The following is a 26,832-nucleotide window of genomic DNA, read 5'->3' as shown; positions in this document are numbered from 1 at the left end:
CCATAGTTAGTATGGCGCAAATATTGTAGGATTAGTGTGAAACTCTGAGCCAGGTTATTTATTAAGGTTCGATGACTCGTCACTTCTATACATTTTATTGAGCTTCGTAAGTGCTCACCAACAAAATAAATGATATGTACCTATTGTTATAACTATAAGTTACTATGCCATAAACGCTGTAGTATAGCTCTGAGTCAAGTTATACAGTTTCGATGATTCATCAAATTCATATATTTTATTGATTGTTTAAAGTACCTTTAAACAAAAATAAGATGTGTGTCATTAGAAATGACCATTTGCAGCAGGATTCCTGAGATTCCAGGATTCCAGTAGCAAACCATACCCTGTCACTATTATATAATTTTTTTTTATTTAAGTACTTTTATACCAAGAATGTTACTTATTTTACAATTTGGTATATTTCTCTTATACTTAATAATTATAGTAACATTAGTGACTGATAAGACAAAGAAACAACTCTGTTACAGCGATATTTTTTTTCTCATTTATTTATTTTATACTTTTTTTTAAAATTTTTAACAATGTTATTCTTACAAAATATAATACAAACACTATTATTTTTTAAAATTAACCCTCCCACTGCGGGACATTTGACTGACCAAGCAACCGGTGTTCAGGGAGTGTGGAACCTCCTCACAATACGCGCCGTCTTAAGAATCACTGCCTTCTGTATCCGATAATTAAATGTGATTATTATTAATCCAGATCGACAAGAATCAATAATAATAATCGGGACTTGGAACAGGAGTTTTCATTCAATTTAAATTGCTTACAGCTTAGTCATGTTTAATTAAAATTGCCCGTAATAAAAAAGTCTTCATCACGAACCATAAAACAAAATAGTCGTTTAGAAAAAAGAGAAGTGAACATTTCGAATTAAACGAATGGCGCCACTGACCTCTAGAATGGCGCCAATCTAGCGCCAATACTATGCATGCTGGTGATTAAAAATAGTGCCACTAAATGTCAATCAGTAAATCGTTCCAATTTCGAATAGCAAACAAACGACAGTACTCATGACGTTGCGAGGGAGCAATTTTGTATTTATTGTGAATTATATTATTTTCGCGCCACGTGATTTTTAAGTGAAAAATGCTACGAAATTAAGGGTGAAGTACTTATAAGCCGACGCTGGTGAGAATATTTGAAGAGGTACCTTCTTGATGAAAGCTGGAAAACTACCCTCTATCTTGAACAGCGAAATGATATGTGTGAAAATCTAATTACAAATTTTCCAATAGTATTCTTGTAACAAAATAGACGGACTAAACATACGAATATTTAATCATTGTTTTGTTTATATTCAACTGTACGTAACTTAATAAGTTCTTTATGGTTATATAAGTTTACAATTTTATATATTTGTTTCTATTGATATAAGCTTTCATCAAACCTCTTCAAAGTTTTCGCCAAGCTTTCATAGCAATAGTACGAAAATGGGCAGCATAGCTCGAAACAAAGGCCAAGTGTACAGTGTTGGCAACTATTTGATGACTGGAAAATTACTGGGAAAAGGACATTTTGCGAGAGTGGAAGAGGCCACGCATAGGCTTATAGGGAAAAAGGTTCGTGATGTGACATGTGTGATATGTTGTTGGAGCTAAATATAAAATAAATCATGTCCAATTTTCAATATTTAATTTTCAAATTTTGAAGGCCTCCGTGACGCAGTGGTATGCGCGGTGGATTTACAAGACGGAGGTCCTGGGTTCGATCCCCGGCTGGGCCGATTGAGATTTTCTTAATTGGTCCAGGTCTGGCTGGCCGGCAAAGACGTACCGCCAAGTGATTTAGCGTTCCGGTACGATGTCGTGTAGAAACCGAGAGGACTGTGGATTTTCATCCTCCTAACAGTTAGCCCGCTTCCATCTTAGATTGCATCATCACTTACCATCAGGTGAAATTGTAGTCAAAATTTGTAAAGAACAAAAAAAAATGGGTTTTTAGTGATCTATCGATAGTTCCGCTATCGGCTATCACACTACACTAACTATTTTTAGTAATATAATAACCTATAAAATGTTTACTTATTAAATCACTGTAAAGATGTAAATTTTAAATGGTGAAATTGTCATTTGAATCATTAAATACTTAATAAATAATTTGCATGCCAAATTGGCAAGATACATTTACCATCTACATCTACCGACCACCTGTATATATAATGAATGTATCTGCAAATAAATAAATTGATCGATTGATTGATATCTATCGATAGTTGCTGTACAGTACAACACTACACATTCCAGGTGGCGATCAAAGTGATAGACTTGACATGCATCAAGGAGGAGTACGCCCGGCGGAACCTGCACCGCGAGCCGCGGGTCATGGCCAAGCTGCGCCACCCGTGCATCGCGGCGCTTTACGAAACTATGATGGTAACCACTTTACCTACTTAAGATTTTTTTTTATTCTTTACAAGTTAGCCCTTGACTACAATCTCTATGGTAAGTGGTACGCTCAGACCAATTATGGTATAGGACCTGCCTCGCTAGACGTTAATTTTTTGTCTAAGTATATGATCAACGATCTAATGCGATTATAAAAACTGTCTCTATAGAATCGATGTTAAATAGTTGTAATCGTGTTCGTCCGTTAAAGAGCTCCATAAAAATACGTTTTAGTGTAATTGAATTGTGTAAAAAACGGGCAAAAACTCCTAGTTTAGTATAAGATATATACAAAATCTAAGCTTGTTTTCCTCAGAAAATGACAGACAATTTTGTTTGTGACTATGAGTGCGATACAGGTCCTTCTATAATTGGTCTGAGGTGGTATATGATGATGCAGTCTAAGATGGATGCGAGCTAACTTGTTAGGAGGAGGATGAGAATCACACCCCTTTTTGGTTTCTATACGACATCGTACCGGAACGCTAAGTCGCTTGGCGGTACGTCTTTGCCGGTAGGGTGGTAACTAGCCACGGCCGAAGCCTCCCACCAGCCAGACCTGGACCAATTAAAAAAATCTCAATCGGCCCAGCCGGGGATCGAACCCAGGACCTCCGTCTTGTAAATACATCGCGCATACCACTGCGTCACGGTTCCGTAGCCGACAGGGTAAAACGGGACCCTATTACAAAGACTCATAAATCAACTATGGGTCAATATGGTCTGAAATAAACAGATTTTAATTTATTTATTAACCTATGTGATAGTACTTAAATATGGTTTGGTAGCAAATACTAAAAAAAAAACAATAAAAAAATCATTTTGTCTGTAAATTCTTCGGCAACTAAAGATTTATTTACAACAGTTCAAAAGCCTTAAAACAATGTTAGATAGAGAGTCTCCTGGGTTTTGAACATATTTACGGAAGCTCGATTTGGTGAGTAAACAGAGGGCCTAGTGGTAGTTTGATACTGTGACGATCGCGTTGAAGTAAACGCGAATTTCTAAGGAATTGAAAGAGCGGCATCTAGTGGCACTACGGCACAACTGTTCCATATAAATTCGCGTTTACGTTAACGCGATAGTAAGAGTATAAAAATATTGAAAACTCCCACTAGGCACCCTGGTGAATGCGGTACGAAAAGTGTGATCGGGCGAGGCGAATGAACGTTGAGAAATGAGAGCTAAAGAAGTTTGACTTTAGTCGTGTGGTCTCTAACATTCGTTTTTTTTTTAATCCTTCACGGCTCTGGGTTCTAGCACGGGCCGCGGCTGTACGTGGTGATGGAGGCGGCAGGTGGCGGCGACCTGTGCGCGCTTGTACTGCGCACGCGAGGACTGCCCGAGGCGCGTGCGCGAGTCCTCGCCGCGCAGCTCGTGTCCGCCGTGCGCCACATGCACTGCCGCGGCGTGGTGCACCGGTGGGTCACTGTTCATGGTCCATTTCACAGAAGCGGCTGGCTGTCCAAGTCCTCGCCGCTCAGCTCGCGTCCGCCGTGCGCCACATGCACTGCCGCGGCGTGGTGTGACATTGGTAATATCTTCATTCTTCACTCCATCGCTGGACATTGCTTCTCATGGTTGTGTTGTTGCTATACCTACCCAATACATTGTGGAAACATCGGCAAAATTGTAAATTGTCTACTTAAAATTATTTTCAATATTATTTATTTAAAATATAAACTTTTGCAGGGACCTGAAGATGGAAAATATTATGCTGGATAGTACAAGGCAATTCATCAAAATAGTTGGTAAGCTTTAGTCAAGTAACTTTCTGTAGTGTATTAGGCTCTCAGAATACTGACAACTTCAGGATATGTGATCGCGCATAGAAATAAGCGGTTAGTTTCTCTGTGTTTGCAGAGTTGTGTGATGTGCTATACAGGTACAATTTTTGGACATAAATGGAAGTGAAACGACAAATATGGCAGGCAGGTTATCTCCGTGTGCCCGGGGATACGGGCCTCGGGGCTATGGCTCCTTGCTCCGGTCATGTTCTTCCAGCCTCTTTCGGGGCTGGGGCCTTTCTGGCTAAGGGTATATGTGGATGTCAATCCATGTGCCCCGTGCGGACTGCAATTACTCGGCTGGGGCGGTGTCACATCCGGTAAGTTGCCAAACGTGGGCCGGCGGTGTCTCCAGTAGAGACTAGAGTATCCCACGCAGATTGCGATGTCACAACGAAAAGAGCTTGATTTGATTTGTTTCAGACTTCGGTCTGTCGAACGTGTGGAGCGCGGGCGGGGCGCTGCGCACGCCGTGCGGCTCGCTGGAGTACGCGGCGCCCGAGCTGTTCGTGGACGGCCGCCGGTACGGGCCCGAGGTCGACCTGTGGAGCATGTTAGTGTTATGTATGGACATGTACACGTGTGGAGCGCGGGCGGGGCGCTGCTGACATGACATGTAGAGGGCACCGCGATCGCTTGTGTAAGCAGACCAGGGCCTGTAGCAATGTGACACCTCCATTTTCTTTCTGCAAACGCTAACGCTTTGAAAACTAAAAAAAGTAACATGTCGATAACAAATATATCATTCCCATATCTACATTTATTCGTTTTCAGAGTTAGCGTGTACTAGAAAGAGAATGGTTATCTGGCCACAAGCCGTTGACTACAATATGACGCGCTCACCAAGAAAGGCTGTAGTGGTATTGTTATTTGGCGTTACAAAGATAGAAAGATAGACTCATATTAATTGATTATGAAACACGGCTAAAACTCACGTGATATTAGGTCGGAGTATGCCCGACTAGTTTCGAACCCATACGGGGCCCTTAGTCATGAGCTGGTTCTTGCATCGCGGCACGATCCAAACTGTTTGATAGTTTAAATTCTAAAAAAAAAAAAAGATAGACTTGTATTTTTTTTATTACAGAGGAGTGATAGTGTTCGGCATGGTGACGGGCGGGCTGCCGTTCGCGGGCGGCGCGGGAGGGGGCGGTGCGGGGGGAGCGAACGGCGCGCGGGGAGCGGGCGGCGCGGGCGAGGGCTCGTCGCGCCCGCAGCTGCGCGCCGCGATCGCTCGCGGCTTCTCCGGGAAACAACGCCTGGCGCTCGCTTGCTTCTCCGCCGGTAACGTAACACCAGGGTTCCCAACTTAGGGGATTTCCCCCCAGATTTTGGGGGCAAATAAGTGAAATGGGATTTTTTTAGGGGTCTGAAACTTGTAGGGGTATTTTCAGGGATTTTTTGGCTCTTTAGTATTTTTAAATTGATGATAATTTTAATATTTCTTTCTTGACCTATCGACTTATAACGACATATAATACGTTATTCTACAACCACTCTGAGAGTTCCACTTCATAAAAACCTTATTTTATTCAACAGTCAAATTTATTTTTCTTGGGGGGGGGGGGGGTTTATTAGTTACTAGTTAGTATTTTAACAAGGGTTCGTGGAGCTAAAAATTTGAGACACTCTGTTTTAGAGCAATGCAGGTGCTTTGGGTTAAGTATAAATACAAGAACTTTATAGTCTATCCTGTCGATCCGTGTTAGAAACGACCTTCACCCATCTGTTTAATGGATGAACAGTGTTTTATATCAAATTTATTCAGTATATAAAGTATCAGAACTCATTTACTTACAAGAAATCCTTCCGGCTGATGGATACGGCCTGTAGCCTTGTGGTACGTCGGTTCTCTATCTACAAACGCTTAAAAAACTAATAACATGTATTGGAACGACAGGTCCGATTGATAACTTGATCACGTGACCTGCCGATGACGAATGTTATTCCCATCTTATTTTTTAATTTCCACAGCGTTTGCGATTGTAGATACTTAAGAGAATCGACGTCTCATATGGCTACACTTGTTGGTATTTACTCCTTGTATGTTCTGCAAAGGTTACTTAATTTATTCCTAACTTAGGAATGTTATATTGAAAATTATAGCTTGTCTTAGCAATTCTAAGTCATAAGTGAACCTACGATAAGGACCTACATATAGGTCTCTCTTTAATCTCAAAGCAAGGATACAGGAATCGTTTGCCCTTTTTAACCGACTTCCAAAAAGGAGGAGGTTCTACGTTCGGCTGTATGTATGTTTTTTTTTTTTTTTTTTTTATGTATGTCCAGCGATAATTCCGTCAATAATGGACCGATTTTGAAAATTCTTTTTTTGTTTTGTAGGGTTTACTTCCAGGGTGGTCCCATTTTTTTCATGTCAGGATCTGATGATGGCATCCTGGAGAAATTGAGGAGAACTTTCGAAAGTTGCAGAGACGGCTAGTACGTTTGTTAGTGTTTCCATAAGGTATTTTAAACCACTACAACTTTATGAAGGTTTGGAGTTGGTCTGATGATGGAGCCGAAACACAGACGATGGAACTCGTCAAGGATTTACAGCAGTCACCTTTTGTTTGGGCTTGATTAATTTGTATTGATGAGTACTTTCCACCTATATGGGTTGTGACTGTATTAAGGGTCTGGTGATGAAGACGAGGGACAGTGAAGAGAACTCCTCGACGGTTCACAATAGCTACCTTGTGTTTGGACTTGATAAATTTGTATTGATGAGAACTTTCCACCTAGATGGATTGCGACTGTATTAAGGGTCTGGTGATGAAGACGAAGCACAGTGAAGAGAACTCCTCGACGGCTCACAGTAGCTACCTTGTGTTTGGACTTGATAATTTTGTATTGATAAGAACTTTCCACTTAGATAGGTTGTGACTGTACACACGCAGTGGGTATGCTAACACTAAAAATAAAAAAATAAAAATTTTAATAAAAAAAATTCAACCGACTTCCAACTCAAAAAATAACTTTAACTAAAAAGCAAAAAATAACATCCTACCTATGTGCTACCTTCTGATCAGTTTGAAGGCGGTGCCAAGCCAGTGTCGTGTTTTAATTAAAGCTGTTTCTGGAATAACCACAGAATTTTTGTAGTTTAAACGTATTTAATTAAAACATCACTGGCTTGGCACCGCCTTCAAACTGATCAGAAGGTAGCACATAGGTAGGATGTTATTTTTTGCTTTTTAGTTAAAGTTATTTTTTGAGTTGGAAGTCGGTTGAATTTTTTTTATTAAAATTTTCTTGAGTTGGAACAAATCTCTTAGTGCTCTTTTTAGGTCCGTTAGTGGACCCTCTGCTTGTACCGTCAAAGAAAAAAATAAACACATTTATGAAAATATTATTTATTTAAACAAAAGTATTATTTTACAAAAATTAACTTAATCAGTAACACGTTTACACTAATTAATTAAAATGATTGTGGAGAGCACGGAAAGTGCATATTGTTAACCAAGTCCGTGGTGTAACAACCCCGTGCCTCGGTGAGCAAGTTAAGCCGACACAACGGTACCGATCATTATGATTGAAATTGATAGTGATTGTAACAGAGTTCAACAATGTTCCGTTGTGCTCAAGACTCTAACTATTTATATAACAACCCACGAAATAAAATACATTGAGCTGCAAACAATGCTTACTGTAATTAAAAAGCGTCTATATACGTACATAAACATGGATAGAGATTTAAACCTCAATTTTGTTCAATGTGAAGTGAATCTAATCAGTAATATTTAAAGTTCACTTTACTTTGAAGAGATCCGGGGTTTAAATCCTAATCCTAAAAAGACATACTGTCGGCTAACAGCGGCATTCATAAACATAGCTCTCTTTCATTGCTCAATTATTTATTTATATTAACTTAAGAGTAAATAATCACACCACAGTTTAATGGGAAACATTTCCCAATTCAGTCCATGCTGACAAACATTTTGACACTTTCTCTGCATTCTGTTGCGTTCGACCGGTGAAGCCTGGAACAATATTATTTGCATAAAGATAAGAATATAAATAAAACCGATATAATTCAAAAATTGATTTGAAGCCTTAATAGTTTGACGGTTAAAAAGCAAGTAACACCCGAGAGGTCGTGAATTCAATTACCACTATTAGAATATTGTCGTACACACTCCTATTACTTAAAGTAATTGGAAGGAAGAGGAATATCGGTCATATTGAAGAGGTATGACTAATCAATAAATTTAAAAGCGATATGTCACTCATCACAAAGCGAAATACCGAAAATCGCTTAACGTACAACGTTCGGCAGGGAGGTTGTTTATAATAATTAGTCGACGTCCGCTAAGAACGGGTGTCGCGACAGTGCAGGTCTAAGGGCGGACGAAGTCGCGGGCGCGGGCCAGTCTAATATATTCAATGAAAATCCCAGTGGTAGCATTCCTCTGAAGGACTCTTATCGATTTTTTGAAGTTTACTACTTATAATAAAACATGGACAGTAAAATTCGATGAATGAATAACAGCGTTTCGTTTTTTGTGCGCAACCTACTCTGCGCAACTTTCACCGTGGCGCCTATCAGACGAGATTGTGGTCAAGTGGTCAACTTGTAAAGAATAAAAAAAAAACTTCCCAACTCCGGGCTGAGAAATTGTTACTGAAAAATTCTCAATATGTGTTTGCTAGACTCACCGCTTCGTGATTTAAAGTATCGGCTAACCAACGAGGTATTTAGACGGGTTAAAAAAAACACCATAATTTTAGAATGCAAGACGTTCGTCCAGCACCTGTTGGAGCCCAACGTAGAGGCGCGCATGGGTATCGAGGAGGCGGCGCGCCACCGTTGGCTGCGGCGCCCCGGCCTGCGCCTGAAGTCGCAGCCGCTGCCGGACCTCGACGCCAAGGCCAACAGAGAGGTCAGTCAAGGCCTAAGTAATTGTCTTTATCGAGGCACGTCAGTCAAGACAAATGCTTTTTGTCAAGCACGTCAATCAAATCAAATTCTCTTAGTCAAGCACGTCAGTTAAGTCAAGGTTATTAATTCTTTAAATCAGGCACAATGTCAGTCAGTCAAAGTGAAGTCAACTTTACGTGGTAGTCAATTTAATAGTCTATATGTACAAGGCAATTCAGTCAATTTATAAATAAATTCTCTTTATACGATAGTCAGTCAAGTTACAGTGAAATTATTAATTAGTGGCGTAACCGACAAAACTCCACGGGTCCACGGAATCGTCCCGCGAGGTTTAAGCTCAACCTAACATTAAATAAGGGCTTCAAAATAATTAAGCCACCTAAGGTGCAGTGTAACGCATTTGTTAAGTTACGGTGAATTTAAATTATTTAACGCTCTAGTCTAGTCGATTTGTTAAGCTGGGCGTTTGCGCCTTTCCTCCCTTCTCATTCTAGCCCTCAGGTATTACTTTGTCAAAGTATTTGCGCTCAAATCCTCTGGTGACGCTTTTGACATTTGCAATTATTCGTGTCTGTTATTTAAGAACCCGAACGCACGGCGAAAGTTGAATTGATTTTGATTAAAAAGATAACTTGAAAGTTGAATCCTCTCTGCAGTGGTTTATCTATAAAAGGAAGGATTGAAATAAAGAGGTTACATTCACTGACAAACGTATACTGTACATAGACGACACGCGGGTCTTTGCTTATAGGAACTACTCAGCCGCAAAGGACACTGGTATTGGGGTCATCTCCTCCTGAAACTGTCGGGTAGGGGTACTGGCCTCCAGGTACATAATTAGGATACATAATTAGGATAAATAGGATACTCATTTTTTTTTTTTTTGGAATTTTGAAATTTTAGTTAATAATTTAGTTATTTTAATTTGAACATGATTTTCTATTTACCTATATATATTTATGTACTATAAAATATATATTATGCATTAATAAATACATACACTTCATAATATTATAAATGTATATATATATATAAATTGCATTGTCGTTTTCCATTACATACTAGTATCACATTATATCTGTAGTTTAATTAGTAATTATATATTTTTAAAATGTAACACATATTTGCTGCTTATTTTAATTTAATTTAGTTAATGTCAATTTATTTGTACAATTATAAGCTGTGACGTCACACGGGTCTCAGCTGAAAATCAGCGCCGTGTGTTATGCTTGTATGTAGTGCACGGCATAAGCTGAGCTGTACACCCTTTCTTTTTAAGGGTTACAGACAGACATGCTGTCATAAGGATAGGGTACTGACTGTCTGTAACTTTTAGATTTGAATAAATTTATTTTCTTTCTTTCTTTCTTTCTTTCAGGTTTGTACTCCTTGCCCGAGTAAGACTCGGGGAACTTGCTCTCTCGGTGATTTCTTTCAGCCCTTTACGGGCCTCATTCATCTTGGTCTATGCGTCAAGCTTGTTCAGTGCCCCTGTTCGGACTGCGATTCCTCAATATCCAGCGCTGGGGCTCGTCTCGTGCTGGTAGCGATTCGATGGCTACACTGGCAAGATGCCTTAGCTCTTTGTTGCCAGCATCCGAGCTGCAGTGTTGTTGCTACGGAGCCTCGGACGTCCTATTGTCACCTTGCTGGTTGGGCCCCAAGGTGTTGCCGGGAAACGACTTGAGGTATACAAATTCTGTTTCAGATATACAGGGAGGTGTCGGAGCGCTGCGGGCGGTCGCCGGCGGAGGTGGCGGCGCACGTGCGCGCTGAGCCGTTCGGTGCGCTGGGCGGCATGTACAACATCCGCTGCCATTGCGCGCAGCTGCAAGCGGCGGGCGCCGAGCCGCTGTGGGCCGGCGCGCGCGACCCCAGCCCGCCCTGCTGTGCCTCTGCCGACAGGTGGGTAGTGTGGCAGATATACAAGGAGGCAGAAGAGGCGGTAGAGGCTTCTTAGATCGCATACATCCAGCAGCTTCCTGTTACCCGCTTGATGTCATCAGTCCACCAGTTGAGGGTCCACCAACACTGCGCTTTCTGGGCCTGAATCGCTATTCCATCACTTTGGGATCCCAACGTACATGGCTCTTCGAACTATGCCCATTGCTATTTCTGCTGCGTGACCTATTTCAGTGACTTCTGCTTTTCTACGGGATCTACTCATTTCTGATTTGATGACGCAGAAATACTCTCATAGTTCGCTCCATCGCCCGCTGAGTGACTTTAAGCCTTCTTATGATTATGATGACTATAATTAGAAACCAAATCTTAGAACCTTAGGTCATCCCACGGTTTTACCCGCATAGTACCAGTTTCCATGGGAATACGAGGATATACTTTATGCTTTTTCAAAGATATATATATAGATATAGATGTAGCGCCGGAGTTGCTCAATATCATGAGATACTGGTATGCCAACCAGCTGAATAATGTTAAGTGGGGAAATGAGCTCTCTAATCCGTACAGGTTGGAATGCGGGGTGAGGCAGGGGGGGTTAACCTCGCCCAAGCTTTTTAATTTGTACATAAATGAGCTGATTGTAGAACTCAGCAAAAAACCAGTCGGGTGCTGGATCGATGGCATATGCGTCAATAATATAAGCTATGCTGACGACATGGTGCTACTGGGTCCTACGGCTGGCTCAATCAGAGAGCTGATAAAAGCTTGTGAGAATTATGCAGCTGCAAATGGCCTGATATATAATGTGGCAAAGAGTGAATATTTGATCTTTAGGGCTCCCCGCAATCAAGTGCGATATGAACCTAATATCACTCTCAGTGGGACTTCTTTAAGAAGAGTTACCCAATTCAAATATCTAGGTCACTATGTTACGGAGAGCCTTGAGGATCAGGTAGACATTGAAAGAGAGAGGAGAGCTTTGTCGGCCAGGTGCAACATGTTGGCCCGCAGATTCGCGAAGTGTGGTAAGGAAGCAAAAATAACTCTATTTAAAGCATATTGCCAAACCTTCTACACCGCGAGCCTGTGGGTTAACTACACACAGAAGTGTATGGACACCCTAAGGGTGCAATATAACAATGGGTTCAGGATGCTGTTGGGCTTGCCCCGGTTTTGCTCAGCGTCAGGTATGTTTGCGCAGGAGCGGACAGATGATTTTTATGCAATAATTAGAAAACGGAAGTCATCCCTCCTGGCAAGACTGCGGGCGAGCCCCAATAGTATCTTAAACATGTTAGCAAGCAAGACTGACTCACCAATCCTGCAGAGATTTATTTCTGTTTTGGTGCGGTGAGGAGATTGTTAATGTAATTTATTCTATCCTCTTAAATATAATTGTGCATCTTCTAACATAGTTTATAAGTTATCTTAATGTAACTAACCAAGGGGCCTTTGTTGCCATAAATAAAGAAATTATTATTATTATTATTATTATTATTATTATATACAAACATGCCTGATGAAAAGCAGTGATGCAGTTAAGTTGGCGCGTTCGCGTAGTATAGGCCCGTTCATTCTTGTCTTCAAGGTGTTCACATTGTAGGTGACAGGCGTCATTGCGTGAATACATTCTTCACATTTTGTTATGCGAATAAGAAACATGGATACAAAGTAAGGGTTGCCTGGGTTACCGCATAAATTGAAAATTTAGACCAATTAATATAAGCCTCAATAATTACACGGTCATGGTTCCAGCACGGTCCTATAGACCGCTGGAGTTCTCGTAGCAGAGTCTCTCCAACTAATTGCAGAGGAACAGACTATTTGTCATATTTAAAAAAATACAATGATGCAGTTTAGTTGGGTTTTAGTTTTCTACATTATCAATTACGTAATGAGCTTCAAGTAACTCCCAATATTTTTTTTAGTGGGCGAGCGAACACACCGGTCTCCAGCCGCCAAAGTTATACTCCAGTGCGATTAAGACAAAACGAAATGTCATCAGAAGCGATCAAGCCAACGTTACCCAAAATGGTTAGATTTTTATTTTTTTTTTTTGGTGTAAGTAGTATTTTTTGTTACATTTATTTTTGAGAATCATCTATCATGGGAAATTATACGGCGGTCTTTGACTGATAGTAATCAAACAAATGTAACTCATATTTGAGCATAGTCAGAATATGAGTTGGAGAAAAATGTATTATATAAGAGATGTCTTTGTCTATTTCATAGACAAATATATTGCCTCATTTCCGTATGGGTATAGGTAGAGATTATCCCTTCCGCTCCCCTTCCCTAGTAACTCCCCTTTGAACACTTACTATTCCTACAATCTTTGTATATTATCCCTTGCTTCTTTCATTCTAATACTTTCATATAACTTCGTGGGTTTAGGGTACTCTTGACGGCGATTATTGAGAACTAGTGGACCCGGTCAAGCCTCGCTTTGACTTATTTGCACTTGTTCCCTATCCCTACCATACTCCTACCCCTTAAAAATCCCATCAATTCGTCGCTTCGTTTTGTCGTGAAAGACGGACAAACAAACAGACAGATAGACACACACACTTTCACATTAATAATATTAGTATGGATATTCTGAATTTGGTCCAGGAATGATAACCTTCCCGTTTTAACATTTCCAGTTACTATCGCCTTATAAATCTCTTTTGTTAATCACATTTTGATCATCCTCTATGTTCCCTAATCATCTAAACATATTCTCTCTCCATTTTAGTCAATATATCTTCTTTTGTATCTTTTATATCAGATAGTGCCACACAAAATAGACACGCTATCTATATACCAGGGGTACATAGCGCCACACAAAACTGAATCTAAAACCGTACTGAGTGACAAGACGAGGAGTCCAATAATTCAAAGCAGACCACTGTGCTTACACGGTTTGAGCAAGCCAGTTTTCAAGGTAAGAGAATATCTTTATTTATTAACTAGCGGATGTCCGCGAATTCGTCCGCCCTTGGACTCTTTAACCCAGTCCTTACAGTAGTACAATCGCTGTAAAAATGGAGTAACTTCTTCCGTTTTCCCAACATTTCTCTTTACTGCTCTGCTCCTATTGATCGTAGCGTGATGAAAAGTATGCTATAACCTGCCCAGGAGTATGAAGAATAAGTGTACCAAGTTTCGTAAAATCCGTCGAGTTCTATAACGAACATACAGACAGAAAGACATACAGATAAAAATTTTACCGATTGCGTTTTTAGCATCAATCACTAATCAACCCTGATAGTTATTTTGGAAATATATTTCATGTACAGAATTGACCTCTCTACAGATTTATTATATGTAGGTATAGATAAGAAATATATGATAGAAAATATTAACCCTGACACATTGCAAGTAGCTTGCCTAGTTAAATTGCAGTGGAGCTTGTATCAGTAAAATGACATTACGCAGGTATACGACAACGGGGACTGTGTAGACCCCCGTCTGCCCAGCATCGACGAACATTCCAACAGTCCTGACCAGGACAAGCGGCGCAGCAAGCTGGTGAGGCGGGCCAGCCTGGACGAGCCGCTCGGCTGCCTCGCCCGGGGGGAGGATAGGCCAGACTGCTATAGACGAGCCGGGAATGGCTTACCTAGGTCTGTCTAGCTTTTAATGATATGTCATATATATATGCTATAGCTTGGAAAGTTCGTTCGTAACACTCCCGATGGTCCTCGCGGGCCGAGAGGGGGGTAGCAATGCCCCCCGCAAAAAAATGTGAGCCGTTACGGGACGCCTGGCAGGTGTGAAACATCGACATAATCCATTAACACCGTATATCACTACTGCATATATACTGTATAGTGTATATATCTACCATCATACAGCGTGGCGGTGCGTCGCCACGGCATGCGTCGCCCGCCAGAAAGTTTACGCCGGTCTTACGTGCGGCTATAGATGTTTCATATCAAAAAGTTATGAAAATGACATGCGTTTTCTAACCTCATTTCTAATTTGTTTGCTAGTAAACAGTACTCCTAGAGTAGTCTTTTGATCCGCACTGAAAACCTGACAAAATGCAGCAGGACAAGTATAGAGTGAGTGGCTGTGGTTATAGAGTTGGGTTATACGACATCTATGCCTACTTCCCTAGCTACTGACCACGCCATTGTGTAGCGGACGGGGTACAGTTATACAGACGCCCTCGACATCGCAAATTTTCATTTTAAAATCCCATTTTATACTAATAACTCTAAGGAACTCTTTGTAAGACGGTATATTGTCGTCGTCAGTTGGCGAGGCGCGTCGAGTACACCGTCGGCGCGTATTCTGCTGCAGAGCAACGCTACTACTATCAAAAGGGCTTCTTTGGGGTAATTTTTTTTTTTTTACATAGATTTTGTAGAAATTATTATTTCATTGAAATTTTTTAACATTAATGGGCTAATTCCATAACTTTCTTGTTCATATTTTTTTTAATTTGCTCAACGAGTCCCAAAGCTAAAGCGGGTCACACAGTTCGAAGAGCCGATGGACGTTGTGGTCTCAAGGCGCTGGAATGGAGACCCCGCACTAGAAAGCGCAGTGTTGGTCGACCCTCACCAGGTGGACTGACAACATCAAGCGAGTCTCATGAATTTACTGGATGCAGGCGGCTCAGAGCCTGTAGCCATGTGGCACGATTCTCTTTCTACAAACGCTAACGCTTAGAAAACTAACAAAATGTTAGGGAATGACAGATCCGATCGGTAACTTGATCACGTGGTAACAAATGTGATTCCCTATGTCCATTGCTGGGCATGGGCCTCTTGCATGGACTTCCAAACAAAACGGTCTCAAAGCGCCAGCATCCAGGGGCTCCGTGCAACAGTTTTCCGACGATGTGGTCATGACGGCAGAGATTCTGGATGACTTTAGTACCATGCTCAACGACCTCAGCAGAGTTTCCATTCACATACATTTCATAAATTTCTTGGGACATTGTTTGCTTGTTACTTTTACATTGTGTGCGATTGTAGAAAAAGAATCGGCGTGCCAGGTCGCCCAGGATCATGATATTTGGTCCCTACAAAAGACCCCTTGTCTAGCTGTGGACGTCTATCGGCTGATATGATGATGATGAATATTTGCCAATTTTTTTTAATATAACAAATGATATTCCCTCTAACTAGTCTGAAAAGACGTGGTCTTTTGATACATGTCTATTTGTCTAGTGTTAATAGAAGTTCCCAATAAATAATGTAAACTTGGTAAAATAAATGCAAATACCGTTGTTTTAGAAACATCGCGAGTCCGCATTCATCATCCAACAGCCACTGTAAGAGTGACAGGACGATGCCGGTTTGTAACTATTTTTATATTTATTAAAGCATAAAGATAGTCGCTTCTTTGTTAGACAAAAGTTAAAAGTTTGTCAGCCTGTGCCACTATCATATTTGAGTATTGTAGTCATTTCTGGAATTAGAATTAATTTACACCATGTAGCTTGGCTTATGGACACCCAAAGAAGTCAAGCTTTCGTCAAGCATCTTTTGATACCTCAATAAAAAACACTAATTTGGAGAGAGTAGCTCAGTATTAGCTTAATTCGCAAAAAATGGCAAAAGAGCATAGGTATGTGCATTTAAAAAAATTAAATATCACATGTCTCAAACGGTGAAGGAAAACATCGTGAATTCGTGAGGAAACCTGCATACCAGAGAATTTTCTTAATTCTCTGCGTGTGTGAAGTCTGTCAATCCGCATTAGACCAGCGTGGTGGACTATTGGCCTAACCCCTCTCATTCTGAGAGAAGACTCATGCTCAACAGTGAGCCAAATATGGGTTGCTAATGATGATGATGATGCTTTTTTTTATTTGTTATCTGCCGGTCAGTACGTAGCCGCAGTGCATTTCTTTGTAATGACTTTTTTCTCTTTTCCCTCTCCGAATCATAATAGCTCTCAGCATCTGTGAGTACTTCCTCCATTCCTCCTCGTGTGCTAGCATGCGTGCAATGAGGTTTTACGCTTCCACCTTTCCCATTTGCCCCTGGGCCTCTGTCCCATTGGCCCCTGGACTTCTGTTCCATTGGCCCCTGGTGCTCTGTCCCATTGGCCCCTGGTGCTCTGTCTCATTGGCCCCTGGTGCTCTGTCCCATTGGCCCCTGGTGCTCTGTACCATTGGCCCCTGGTGCTCTGTCCCATTGGCCTCTGGACCTCTGTCCTTATGATGAAGGAGAAATTTACGTTTCAGGGAGTGCAGTCTAAACTGAGACAGTGTCGATTGCTAACTCTATGTTTACCCGTGCATAAGACGAAATTTTATAAACATTCTTTCGTTGTGCAAGCCGTTAAGTTATGGAATGCTCTCCCTTTAAACATACGGCAATCAAAGACACTGGACATTTTTAAAAATGCCGTAAAGACTCATTATCTGGTGCAGTAAAGACGATCTGTATATATTATTTCTCTTCAATATAATGTATTTATTAGTATATGTTGATATGTATTTTATTCATTATTGTAGGTATTTGTGTAATATTGTTTATGTATTAGGATGTAAATTATTTGTATGTATGTGTATTACTAATACTATGGTTATTTCTGTTTTACGCCACCTGCTGATGTCCTTAAGTTTTCCTAAACCGAAGGTTGCCTGGAAGAAATCGCTACTTAGCGATAAGGCCGCCTTTTGTATGCTGATCTCTTCCTAATTTGTTTTTATTTCACACACAAAGTATATCTATCTATCTAACTATTCATAGCAAATGTTTCCAGATCGGCTGGTACACCACCCGCACGATGCACCGCGAGGCGCATTTACAACGCATGCGACGCACCGCCTCCTTGACCACCAAATAGTGACAGGCGACATTGTTTAGTGGGCGTGACGTCATCAGGCAAAATGGATTCTTTATTCAAAAGAATTAACATTATTAAATTAACAAGTCGTTAGTTATTTTTACGATTAAATTGCTCTCTGAATTCCATTGTAATAATCTATCCTAATGGTCTAAGAGCTGGCATTAGAAATATATATACTCATCTGTTATTCATTAGTGCTATGAAATAAATGATAGATAATGTTCATAGTGAAACATTGCAAATAGGTTGGCTAGTTAAATTGTGGCCAAACACATTTTTCTACAACCTAATACAGTTAAATTGAGCATAAAAAAAGCTTTCATTTATCATTTATATAAATGATTTCATTTATATTTCTTTTCATTATTAGACGACTAAATAACTGATGAGGGTATATAAATAACATTACTTACTGTTTATACCTGGCAACCCAACAGTTTCAGTGTGAAAACAGGCAACCTTTACTTTTTCAAGTCTTTTAACTAGTGTTTTTTAGTATTAACCAATGATGATGAAGGAAAGGAGATTCAACAAATTATAAACAAAATAACTATGTGCAATTTGAGTCATTTATTTCTTATCCCAATTAAATAACAGATAAGGGTATATATTTCTTATGCTGGATCTCATACTATAACTTAAAGTTTCAAGATTCAGAGGTTCTCATCGATATCATGTTACTAAATTTTTTCGCACAATTTCGCTCTGGAAATTCTGGATTATCCAATTTTTTTATAAAATTAAGGGCCGGCTTCATCATCTTCTGATAAATGTTAGAATAGCGTAATCACAAGTTTTGTCTTTGTCATTTGACATAAAGTAAAAAAATGACAGAACGGTTAGACTATCCGTCATTGCGGATGTGCTCAAACTGGCCCTCAGAGTTGAGTTTTGCTAGATGACGTCACATTGCATTTAACAAATTTGACTGCTGTAGAAATGGTACGATTTTGGAAAATATTTTTTGGAAGTGTTTTTACATGTTTAAATTCTTTGAGCCCGATTGTTAATTTTAAGCGAATAAATTTATTATTCCATAGTTCGCGTTTTGGATTTATGGAGTTTTATTTATACATTACATAATTTTATTAACGTTTAGACATTGAATTGATGAATGACGATATTATGTTTAACCGCGTATTCAACCCTCATTCGCATGAGCTTTTTTTAACGGACGGTAAAAACTCGATTAAATACAAAAGTGCATTCCCAAGTTCACACGTTTCAAGCAGTGTTGCATTTTCAAATTTGGGCGTTGGAAATAGACCTTCATTTAACTTTATACCATATTTGAACGCAGCGGTGGTTGAAGTTTCAACCGGCGTTAGTGGTTAGATAGGGAAGTTTATCTCATTGGTTTATTTACTCGTAGTTAGCCTATGTGGTATCATATACGAAGTGTTTTTAGACTACAAGTCCTTGAAAAAAATTTATCTGTGAAATGAACCAACGTGAATAACGCTTAGAAGGCTGTTATTATATCAGAAAGTACCTCCCAACAAACACAACACTTCTGAGTACCCGAGTGAATGGAATTTTTAAGATACAAATGATGAATTACGGCTAATTATTAATGTACGGCTTTGTTATAGTATAGATGATTAAAAATAAATGTCAAAAACCTAGTGCCGTACTAAAGCAGTGGTTCCCGAAGTCAGTACAAATTTTTAATTCGTCGACAGTTGCAGAAGTGGAATGGCTAACCACCTTTAATGTTGACGTATGTTAGGCTCCGTCCAAAAGGGCGAATTCGCCGCGATTCTCTCGCGCGTGTTAGGCGCGACCGTTGCGTCAACAAGTGCGTACCAACGCTAGCATTTGGGGAGGAATACAGAACGATACATGGAGTTGAACGTGCACTCGCTCTAGAGTTCGCGCGTTAACTGGACGCAACAAGGCGTCTCTAGTATCTCGACTACGCCAGATTTACGTGCGTATTTATAATTCGCGCGATGCTTGTAGACACGATGTATTGATGCCTAGTACTTCGACAACACGCGTTTGAATTCGCCCCCTCTGGACAAGGTCTTGGGCAGGTGGTGTGGGGCGCGTGCTCACCGGCGTCAGTGGTAGGGCATGTGCGCGGGGTTGGCCATGGCCGCCAGCCGCGTGTAGGTGGCGCGCGCGCGCTGCGGCGCCGCCGCCTCGCCGCCCGCCGCCTCGCTCTTGAACACCGCCACGCACTTCCACTGGTTCATGTACTGCACTGGAATACGTCACAACACACATCAACGTCAGAGTAAGGGGCAAGGGGGGAGGTAGATTATGAAAAATGTCACATTGAATGTAAGGAAGCTAAGACTGTGTGAATTTTCATCTAATTACGATTAAAGATTTTTAATAGATTTTGAAATTTTATATATTTTTTTTGTTTTGCAAATATCTAGACAATCTTTGCTTTTTATGTATAAATTAGTTAACATTGACCCTATTTACTCAAATGTATCATAAAAATATTCAAACCTAGTCATCATCCCCATTGAACTCCTGTACTTTGATTTTTTTCATTAAGTGGGATTTCGGCTAAATACGAAAAGAAATTACTCAATCTATACTAATATTATAAAGAGGTAAAGTTTGTAAGTTTGTCACATTTTTTAAATGGGGTAATCTTCGGAACTACTGGTCCGATTTCAAAAATTCTTTCACCAGTAGAATGCTACATTATCGGGGAGTGCTATAGGCTATATTTTATATTGGTATCATATATATTAGCCGAGTTATCACAGTTTTTGTCATACAGGTCGGACTGAAAATCCTCTTAAACAGACTTATTCGCATGCGCTGCCTTAACTATTGTGTAAAATTGAAATTAAAGTATGGAGACTTTATGTATCTTTAAAAGTTCTACAAAAAAATCCGCGACACCATGTATCTATCTTCTATATATTAGCAGATATAGTACCTTTTGTGTTTTAAAAATTATTAATTTTATATACTTAGGTTTACGTCATTATTTATACAACTAAACTTTAATCCTTATTAAAATAAATTATTCAATAATCACAAGGATATTATGGAGATAAGATTTGCCCTTTACAGTATATTAATTACTTAAATAGTTTCGGAGATAATACAAAATTTCTAAAAGACGCAGAAATTCCGCTATATGACGCCCGGCGCTTTCATTTACGTAGTTCCCGTTCCCGTGTGAATATGGGGATCAAACATAGCATATGACACTCGCAAATAACGTAGCTTTCTATTGGTAAAACAATTTTCCAAATCGGTACAGTAGATCCAGAGATTACCTCCTACAACCACACGAACTTTACCTCTTTATATTATTAGCATAGAAGTCTCTATTTCTCTTGGTCATACCACCACTCTCGAAGGACTGGACCGATTTTTCTAAGGGTAGGAGTAAGATAGAGAAGTTACAGGGTAGGGTAGGGTACGGGTAGGGAAGCGTAGGGGTAGGGTAGGTTTAGGGTAGTGGTAGGGTAGGGGTAGAGGTAGGGTAGTGGTAGAGTAGAGGTACGAGTAGGATAGGGAAGTGGTAGGGTAGGGGTAGGATAGGCGTGAGATAGGGGTACGGGTGGGATAGGGGTAGAAAAGGGATAGGGTACGGGGAGGGTAGAGGTAGGATGGGGATAGGGGTAGGGGTAGGATGGGGGTAGGGTGTAGGTAAGGTAGGGTTTAGAGTAGTTGTAGGGTGGGGTTAGGGGCGGGTAGGGTAGGATAGGAGTAGGGTAGATGTAAGGGTTGGGTAGGGTAGGGTTGGGGTAGTGGTAGATTAGGGGTAGGGTAGGGTAGGGTAGGGGTAGGGTAGGGTAGGGGTAGCAGTAAAGTTGACATCGAAATTTACGCGGACGAAGTCGCGGGCGTCCGCTAGTGTATAATATTACGAGTATGTTATTTAAGTTTAATGTATTATTTACTTTTTCTTTATATGTGTACACCCGTCATTATTCCTTGTATTTATTTTCTCTTTTTCGATTGGATGTCTGGAAGAGATACATTAGTTTTTAAGTTAATTTCTTGGTTGTTATTTTTTCATTTTATTTTTGGTGTACAATAAAGTCAAGTCAAAGACATTTCATTTATTCATTCGAGAAATTATTTTTCAATATGTAATTTTATTAAATCCTCTCCTGCTCCTCATCACTCGCGACTCGCACCGCGCACTGCACGATACTCACTCTTCCACAGCCGCACGCAGCAGTCGTCGCCAGAGGACGCGAGCAGCGTGCCGGTGATGTTCCACGAGACGCGCCACACGCACGAGCGGTGCTCCTCATCACTCGCGACTCGCACCGCGCACTGCACGATACTCACTCTTCCACAGCCGCACGCAGCAGTCGTCGCTAGAGGACGCGAGCAGCGTGCCGGTGATGTTCCACGAGACGCGCCACACGCACGAGCGGTGCTCCTCATCACTCGCGACTCGCACCGCGCACTGCACGATACTCACTCTTCCACAGCCGCACGCAGCAGTCGTCGCCAGAGGACGCGAGCAGCGTGCCGGTGATGTTCCACGAGACGCGCCACACGCACGAGCGGTGCTCCTCATCACTCGCGACTCGCACCGCGCACTGCACGATACTCACTCTTCCACAGCCGCACGCAGCAGTCGTCGCCAGAGGACGCGAGCAGCGTGCCGGTGATGTTCCACGAGACGCGCCACACGCACGAGCAGTGCTCCTCGAAGGCGGCCATTACTTCGGACTTGAATCGTACGTTGCCACCGTTTGTTGAACTCGAGGACTCACTGCATTTTTTATTTATTTTTTATTAGTGTGTAGTTTCCACAACTGGAAAATATGACAATACCCACAATAACGCGACCCGTATCGTAACTAGAGACCATGCTTATTCTTATCCAATTTCATATCTGTACTGTCTGGTTATAGTTTTCATACTTTGGTGACTGTTATGCCTTTTACATTAAAAAGTAATAAATTTTGACTCACGGCAATGGCTCAATTTTGATGATCCTCACATCTTTGGTGGCAACAGCTAGCAGGTGGAAGGAGCGGCCCAGGTTCGGCGCGAAGGCCAGGTCGTTGACCGGCTCTACCACTGACGAGAGGCACTCCGTTCTTGTCCAACGTCTGGAGGATTCACTGTACCTGTAGTGTTAGGGTATTTTTAGGAGAATGACAAAGAGGAGGGTTGAGTACAAAGATGCATCTTAATGTGGATTGAGAGCCAACAATATTGAGACATAAATGTAATTTTAGGAAGGCTGAAATTTTGTCAGCCCATGCTCCTAGCATAAGTAAGTGTGTTAGCCAATTATAGAGTTTGAACTGATGGCTTTGAATGATAGTAGGTTTCAAGGGACCTTCCACCGTAAATAAAGCATATTTTTCAATATTTTCCTTCACATTACAACATGTCCCCATAAATTATGTCTCCATTCTTCATTTCAGCTTTCAAAAAACAAATTTAGGTTTAAAGAGAACTTTAAAAGTGAAGGGTTGCCATGAAGGTAAAGGACACTAGCAACTGGAGACAAGACTTTTCATGATATCCTGTAAAAAAATATTTAAAAAATGCATCTTATGCTTGCATAACCAAGCGAATGTTAGTGAATTGTCAAAAGTGTGAAATGGCAACTTACTCATAAATGAAGACCTTTTCGTTGCAAGCCACCTTGTCACTCTGTGTGCCTATTGCGTTAGCAATGTTGGGCTCATCACTGCCCACCGCTAGCATGGGCGGGTTGGAGTTACTTCTGGAAATTAGATCAAAGTTGAAAGTCAAAATTCATTTATTTCAAAGAGGCTTAAGTCAAACACTTAAAATGAAAGTTATATAAGTTCCGCCTTGGTCTGACGACAGCCCACAACAGACTTTTCGACGGACTTACAAGGCGGCGGTCCTGGGTTCAATCCCCGGCTGGGCCGATTGAGGTTTTCTTGAGTGGTCCAGGTCTGGTTGGTTACCCTACCGACAAAGACGTACCGCCAAGCAATTTAGCCTTCTGTTACGATGTCGTGAAGAAACCGATAAGGGTGTGGATTTTTATCCTACTCCTAACAAGTTAGCCTTCTTCAATCTTGATTGCATCATCACTTACCATCAGGTGAGATTGTAGTCCAGAGCTAACTTGTAAAGAATAAAAAAAAAAGACTCTTTGTGTATTTCATTTCTAAGCTTTTTTAATGTATTAAATATATTATTAATTTCTCATTTTACCTATATAACTATATAAAACTAATACTAACTAATCCTTTTATTTTATTTTTATACTAAACAACTTAGTATAAAAATAAAATAAAAGGAAATGTAACTTGATGTAAATTTATTGAGTCTTCTTCAATAAGTTGACTATCCAACAGAAAAATATTGTTTTCAGTGTAAACTGAGATTACCACATTCAACCAATCAAAGAAATAGACACTTCACTTTTATAATATTAGTATACATAATGATTTACCTTGATAAAGAAGGATTCCATGATAGACAGCTGATTGACACTTTAGTGGGGATCTCATGTTGCAGAGTCCACTGTGCTAGGTTCATTACATCTGGTGCCTCATAAATTCTAGAAACACATTTAATAAATATATAAAACAATCACAGATGAACATTAGAATTAGGTTATATAAGAAGAAGAATATAAAAAGATTTGAGGAAAGATTTGAGGAAAGATTTGATTGTTTGTTTGTTTGCATTGAACAACATATAAGTCTTGAAAAATACTAATACCTGATATATATGAATATTGTACTAGAAGATGCCTCACAGTCTCACCTTCTTATTTGCCATTTTTGTGGGAACACAGGGATAAAATAAAGCCTGTGTTACTTGTTGTCTGATAATATAACTTTTCATTGGTGAAAGAATTTCTAAAATCGGTCCAGTAGTTTTGGAGCCACAAAAAAAATCAAATGTTACCTCTTCATAATATCAGTTAACATTTTATATATTTCAGTATCAAAAATACCTTATTATACCATCAGCAGAGCATGTGACGAGCAGTAGTCCTAAATGTTTGGGTCCAAACTTGACATCAGTGACCGAGGTCCTAGAGTCAACCAGGTTGGACCTCTTGACCCATGTGCGCAGACCCTTCTCTGACCCTGATGCAGTTGTGTCTCCTACAGAATAAAACAGTTTAAAAAACTACTTCTTGGCAGTAGTTTTCAATTTATACAGAGAAGTTTGGAGGAGTAGTGGTAATACCATTATTTTTTCTGCTGCCAAGAATGATGTATTGCTGTTTTAAGAGCATGAATCAATTTGAATTTGAATAAATTGTATAAAATACAAGTGCACTGACTGTTTGCTTTATTTCATTAATATTGGATGGATTAATACCATATTTTTTGACATACCAACTTCCTCCCATATAGCAGCAGTTCTGTCGAAGGAGCAAGTGGCCAGGACCTGCCCAAACTCAGGGTGTGCCCACGTCACCTTCCACACGGAGCCGTGGTGAGCCTTCCAGCTGGCAGTCAGCCTCCAACCACCCTGGCCATCTGTGTCCCACACCTATAAATAAAACAAATCAACACGATCATTATCAGCCGTTTCCCACAAGCAAGTAGTTGGCAAGGGCAGTATCGTTCATAAGAGACTGAAAAGGCACAGTGTCACTGTTAGTGGCTCCTGCCTGCCTGCCTCCAGCAGCTACCTGCAACCCAGTGACGTAGCTTGCCTTGGAGAGGTCCTATATCAAAATTAGTTAAGTAGCTCAATGTACAAAAGAAGGGTAAATATTTCTGATAAAAGAAACAAAAATGCTGGCTTAAAAATATAAATATGACAGTGACTGAACCTATGTAGGATGTTTCCAACTTTTGAAGAACCCAGAAAAAGACTGCTTTTTTTATTTTTTCAATTTTGTTCTGATGTGATGTCTAAAGGCTTAAACTGCTGCTGTACCTGGCAGCAACCAGTATTGGAGGGGATATCTAGTCAGTGGCGATCACAATAGATCGGTAACAGTCAACGTGATACAGGACCTCAAGAAGACCTGCAGAGCCGCGACATCAAGAAGAAGAAGATATCTAAAGGCCATTTTTTTTTTCAGAAGCACCAGATTAAGTGAGATTGTAGATTATGTTTTACTCATTTTTGTTTTCACACATGCCCTATTGTCTTGTAGTCCCCATATCTTAAATACTGTTTAATGTCTTTAGTCCACCTAGTGGAAAATATTTCTCTGCTCCGTCGTTCACCACTTCAGCTTTGAGTAACTTGAAACAACTTATTTACAGTCTTATATCAAGGCTATATAAGACTAATTTTAATTCATTATCCTATTTCAATGATCCACTGCAGGGCCAGGCCTGCCTCCTTATAGAATAGGTGATGAGCTTATAGAGGAGCTTATGCCCGCCATACTGCTCAGCAGGCATAAGGCGTAGTGTTCCTTCAACAACCACTATCAGATACTAATGATAAAGACGGCGACACGAAGGTGTAACAACTTCCCAACTCTGGGCTGAGATATTAACTGATTTTTTTTAGAAGAAAAGCTTGAATTTTTTTAGAAGATAAGCTCAATATCTCTTAGCACAACCTATTTGAACCTCAAAACTTGAACTTTAAACCTCGTCATACGAAGCTCCTTTATCCCGTTGTGGTTTGCTGGAAATTGCTATCAACTAAAACTTGGAAGTTCTGCTATATTTGTTACCTAGCCCTTCCATTAAACCCGTAGCATCCAACTACAAGATTTCAACTATTTTAAAGAATTATTTAGCCATCAAAATCATTGTTAGAAAACCGCTAAATCATAACCTACCTTCACGTACTGATCACTCGAACAAGTGGCCATTCTTTCCCCATAGAAGTCGTAGGCCACATCATGGATAAGGTCTTTGTGATCGGCGATAATTGTTTGCGATTCAAATAAGTTTGTTGAAGATAATTCACTCATTTTACGCTTTAAATACGCTACTGATAAAATTACACAAAACCGCCACCAACGACAACATACAACATTTCAATTTTGACATTGACAATTGACATTTGACAATCACAACAGACTAAAATCCCAGTGTAAAAATATTTTTAACCAACTTCCAAGGAGAAGGTTCTATTCGGCTGTATGTATGTTTTTTATGTATATCCAGCGATATTTTTGTCATTTGTC

At 40.3% G+C, this 26,832-nt stretch overlaps 2 protein-coding genes across 3 annotated transcripts; one reads left to right on the top strand and one right to left on the bottom strand.

Annotated features, from left to right (window-relative positions):
* Positions 1 to 559: 559 nt before the first annotated feature.
* LOC112047043 (MAP/microtubule affinity-regulating kinase 3) lies at positions 560 to 18,229 on the top strand. 2 transcript variants are annotated; one of them, XM_052887664.1, is made up of 15 exons: positions 560 to 1,173; positions 1,425 to 1,586; positions 2,271 to 2,399; positions 3,672 to 3,832; positions 4,104 to 4,162; positions 4,622 to 4,751; positions 5,286 to 5,482; positions 8,930 to 9,081; positions 10,789 to 10,985; positions 12,911 to 13,016; positions 13,753 to 13,908; positions 14,403 to 14,590; positions 15,227 to 15,307; positions 16,214 to 16,274; positions 17,694 to 18,229. In XM_052887664.1, the coding sequence occupies exons 2-15, from the start codon at positions 1,458 to 1,460 to the stop codon at positions 17,775 to 17,777; spliced, it is 1,830 nt and encodes a 609-aa protein (XP_052743624.1). In that variant the 5' UTR covers positions 560 to 1,173; positions 1,425 to 1,457; the 3' UTR covers positions 17,778 to 18,229. The 2 variants fall into 2 exon arrangements, with proteins under 2 accessions (XP_052743624.1, XP_052743623.1); XM_052887663.1 differs by having other exon boundaries at positions 560 to 1,586.
* On the bottom strand, positions 7,539 to 26,695 carry LOC112047069 (nucleoporin SEH1). The gene is made up of 9 exons (XM_052887666.1): positions 26,482 to 26,695; positions 25,067 to 25,223; positions 24,676 to 24,829; positions 24,166 to 24,273; positions 23,347 to 23,460; positions 22,694 to 22,852; positions 21,923 to 22,491; positions 19,839 to 19,986; positions 7,539 to 8,181 (listed from the first exon to the last, which is right to left on the bottom strand). Exons 1-7 carry the CDS (start codon positions 26,614 to 26,616, stop codon positions 22,293 to 22,295), a joined length of 1,026 nt encoding a protein of 341 aa, XP_052743626.1. The 5' UTR covers positions 26,617 to 26,695; the 3' UTR covers positions 7,539 to 8,181; positions 19,839 to 19,986; positions 21,923 to 22,292.
* Between the last annotated feature and the right edge of the window lie 137 nt (positions 26,696 to 26,832).

Source organism: Bicyclus anynana, chromosome 20 (genome assembly GCF_947172395.1).
Source record: "Bicyclus anynana chromosome 20, ilBicAnyn1.1, whole genome shotgun sequence".
In the NCBI taxonomy this organism is placed as follows: domain Eukaryota; kingdom Metazoa; phylum Arthropoda; class Insecta; order Lepidoptera; family Nymphalidae; genus Bicyclus; species Bicyclus anynana.
This window is presented reverse-complemented; position numbering and strand designations above follow the sequence as displayed.

Coding starts and splice junctions, on each gene's coding strand:
- LOC112047043 (XM_052887664.1), top strand. CDS start 1,458: ATGGGCAGCATAGCTCGAAACAAAGGCCAAGTGTACAGTGTTGGCAAC. Junction 1,587..2,270: donor ATAGGCTTATAGGGAAAAAG/GTTCGTGATGTG, acceptor TACACATTCCAG/GTGGCGATCAAAGTGATAGA. Junction 15,308..16,213: donor ATCAAAAGGGCTTCTTTGGG/GTAATTTTTTTT, acceptor CCGTTGTTTTAG/AAACATCGCGAGTCCGCATT.
- LOC112047069 (XM_052887666.1), bottom strand. CDS start 26,616: ATGAGTGAATTATCTTCAACAAACTTATTTGAATCGCAAACAATTATC. Junction 25,224..26,481: donor CGAGTGATCAGTACGTGAAG/GTAGGTTATGAT, acceptor TTTTATTTATAG/GTGTGGGACACAGATGGCCA. Junction 22,492..22,693: donor ATCAAAATTGAGCCATTGCC/GTGAGTCAAAAT, acceptor TAAAAAATGCAG/TGAGTCCTCGAGTTCAACAA.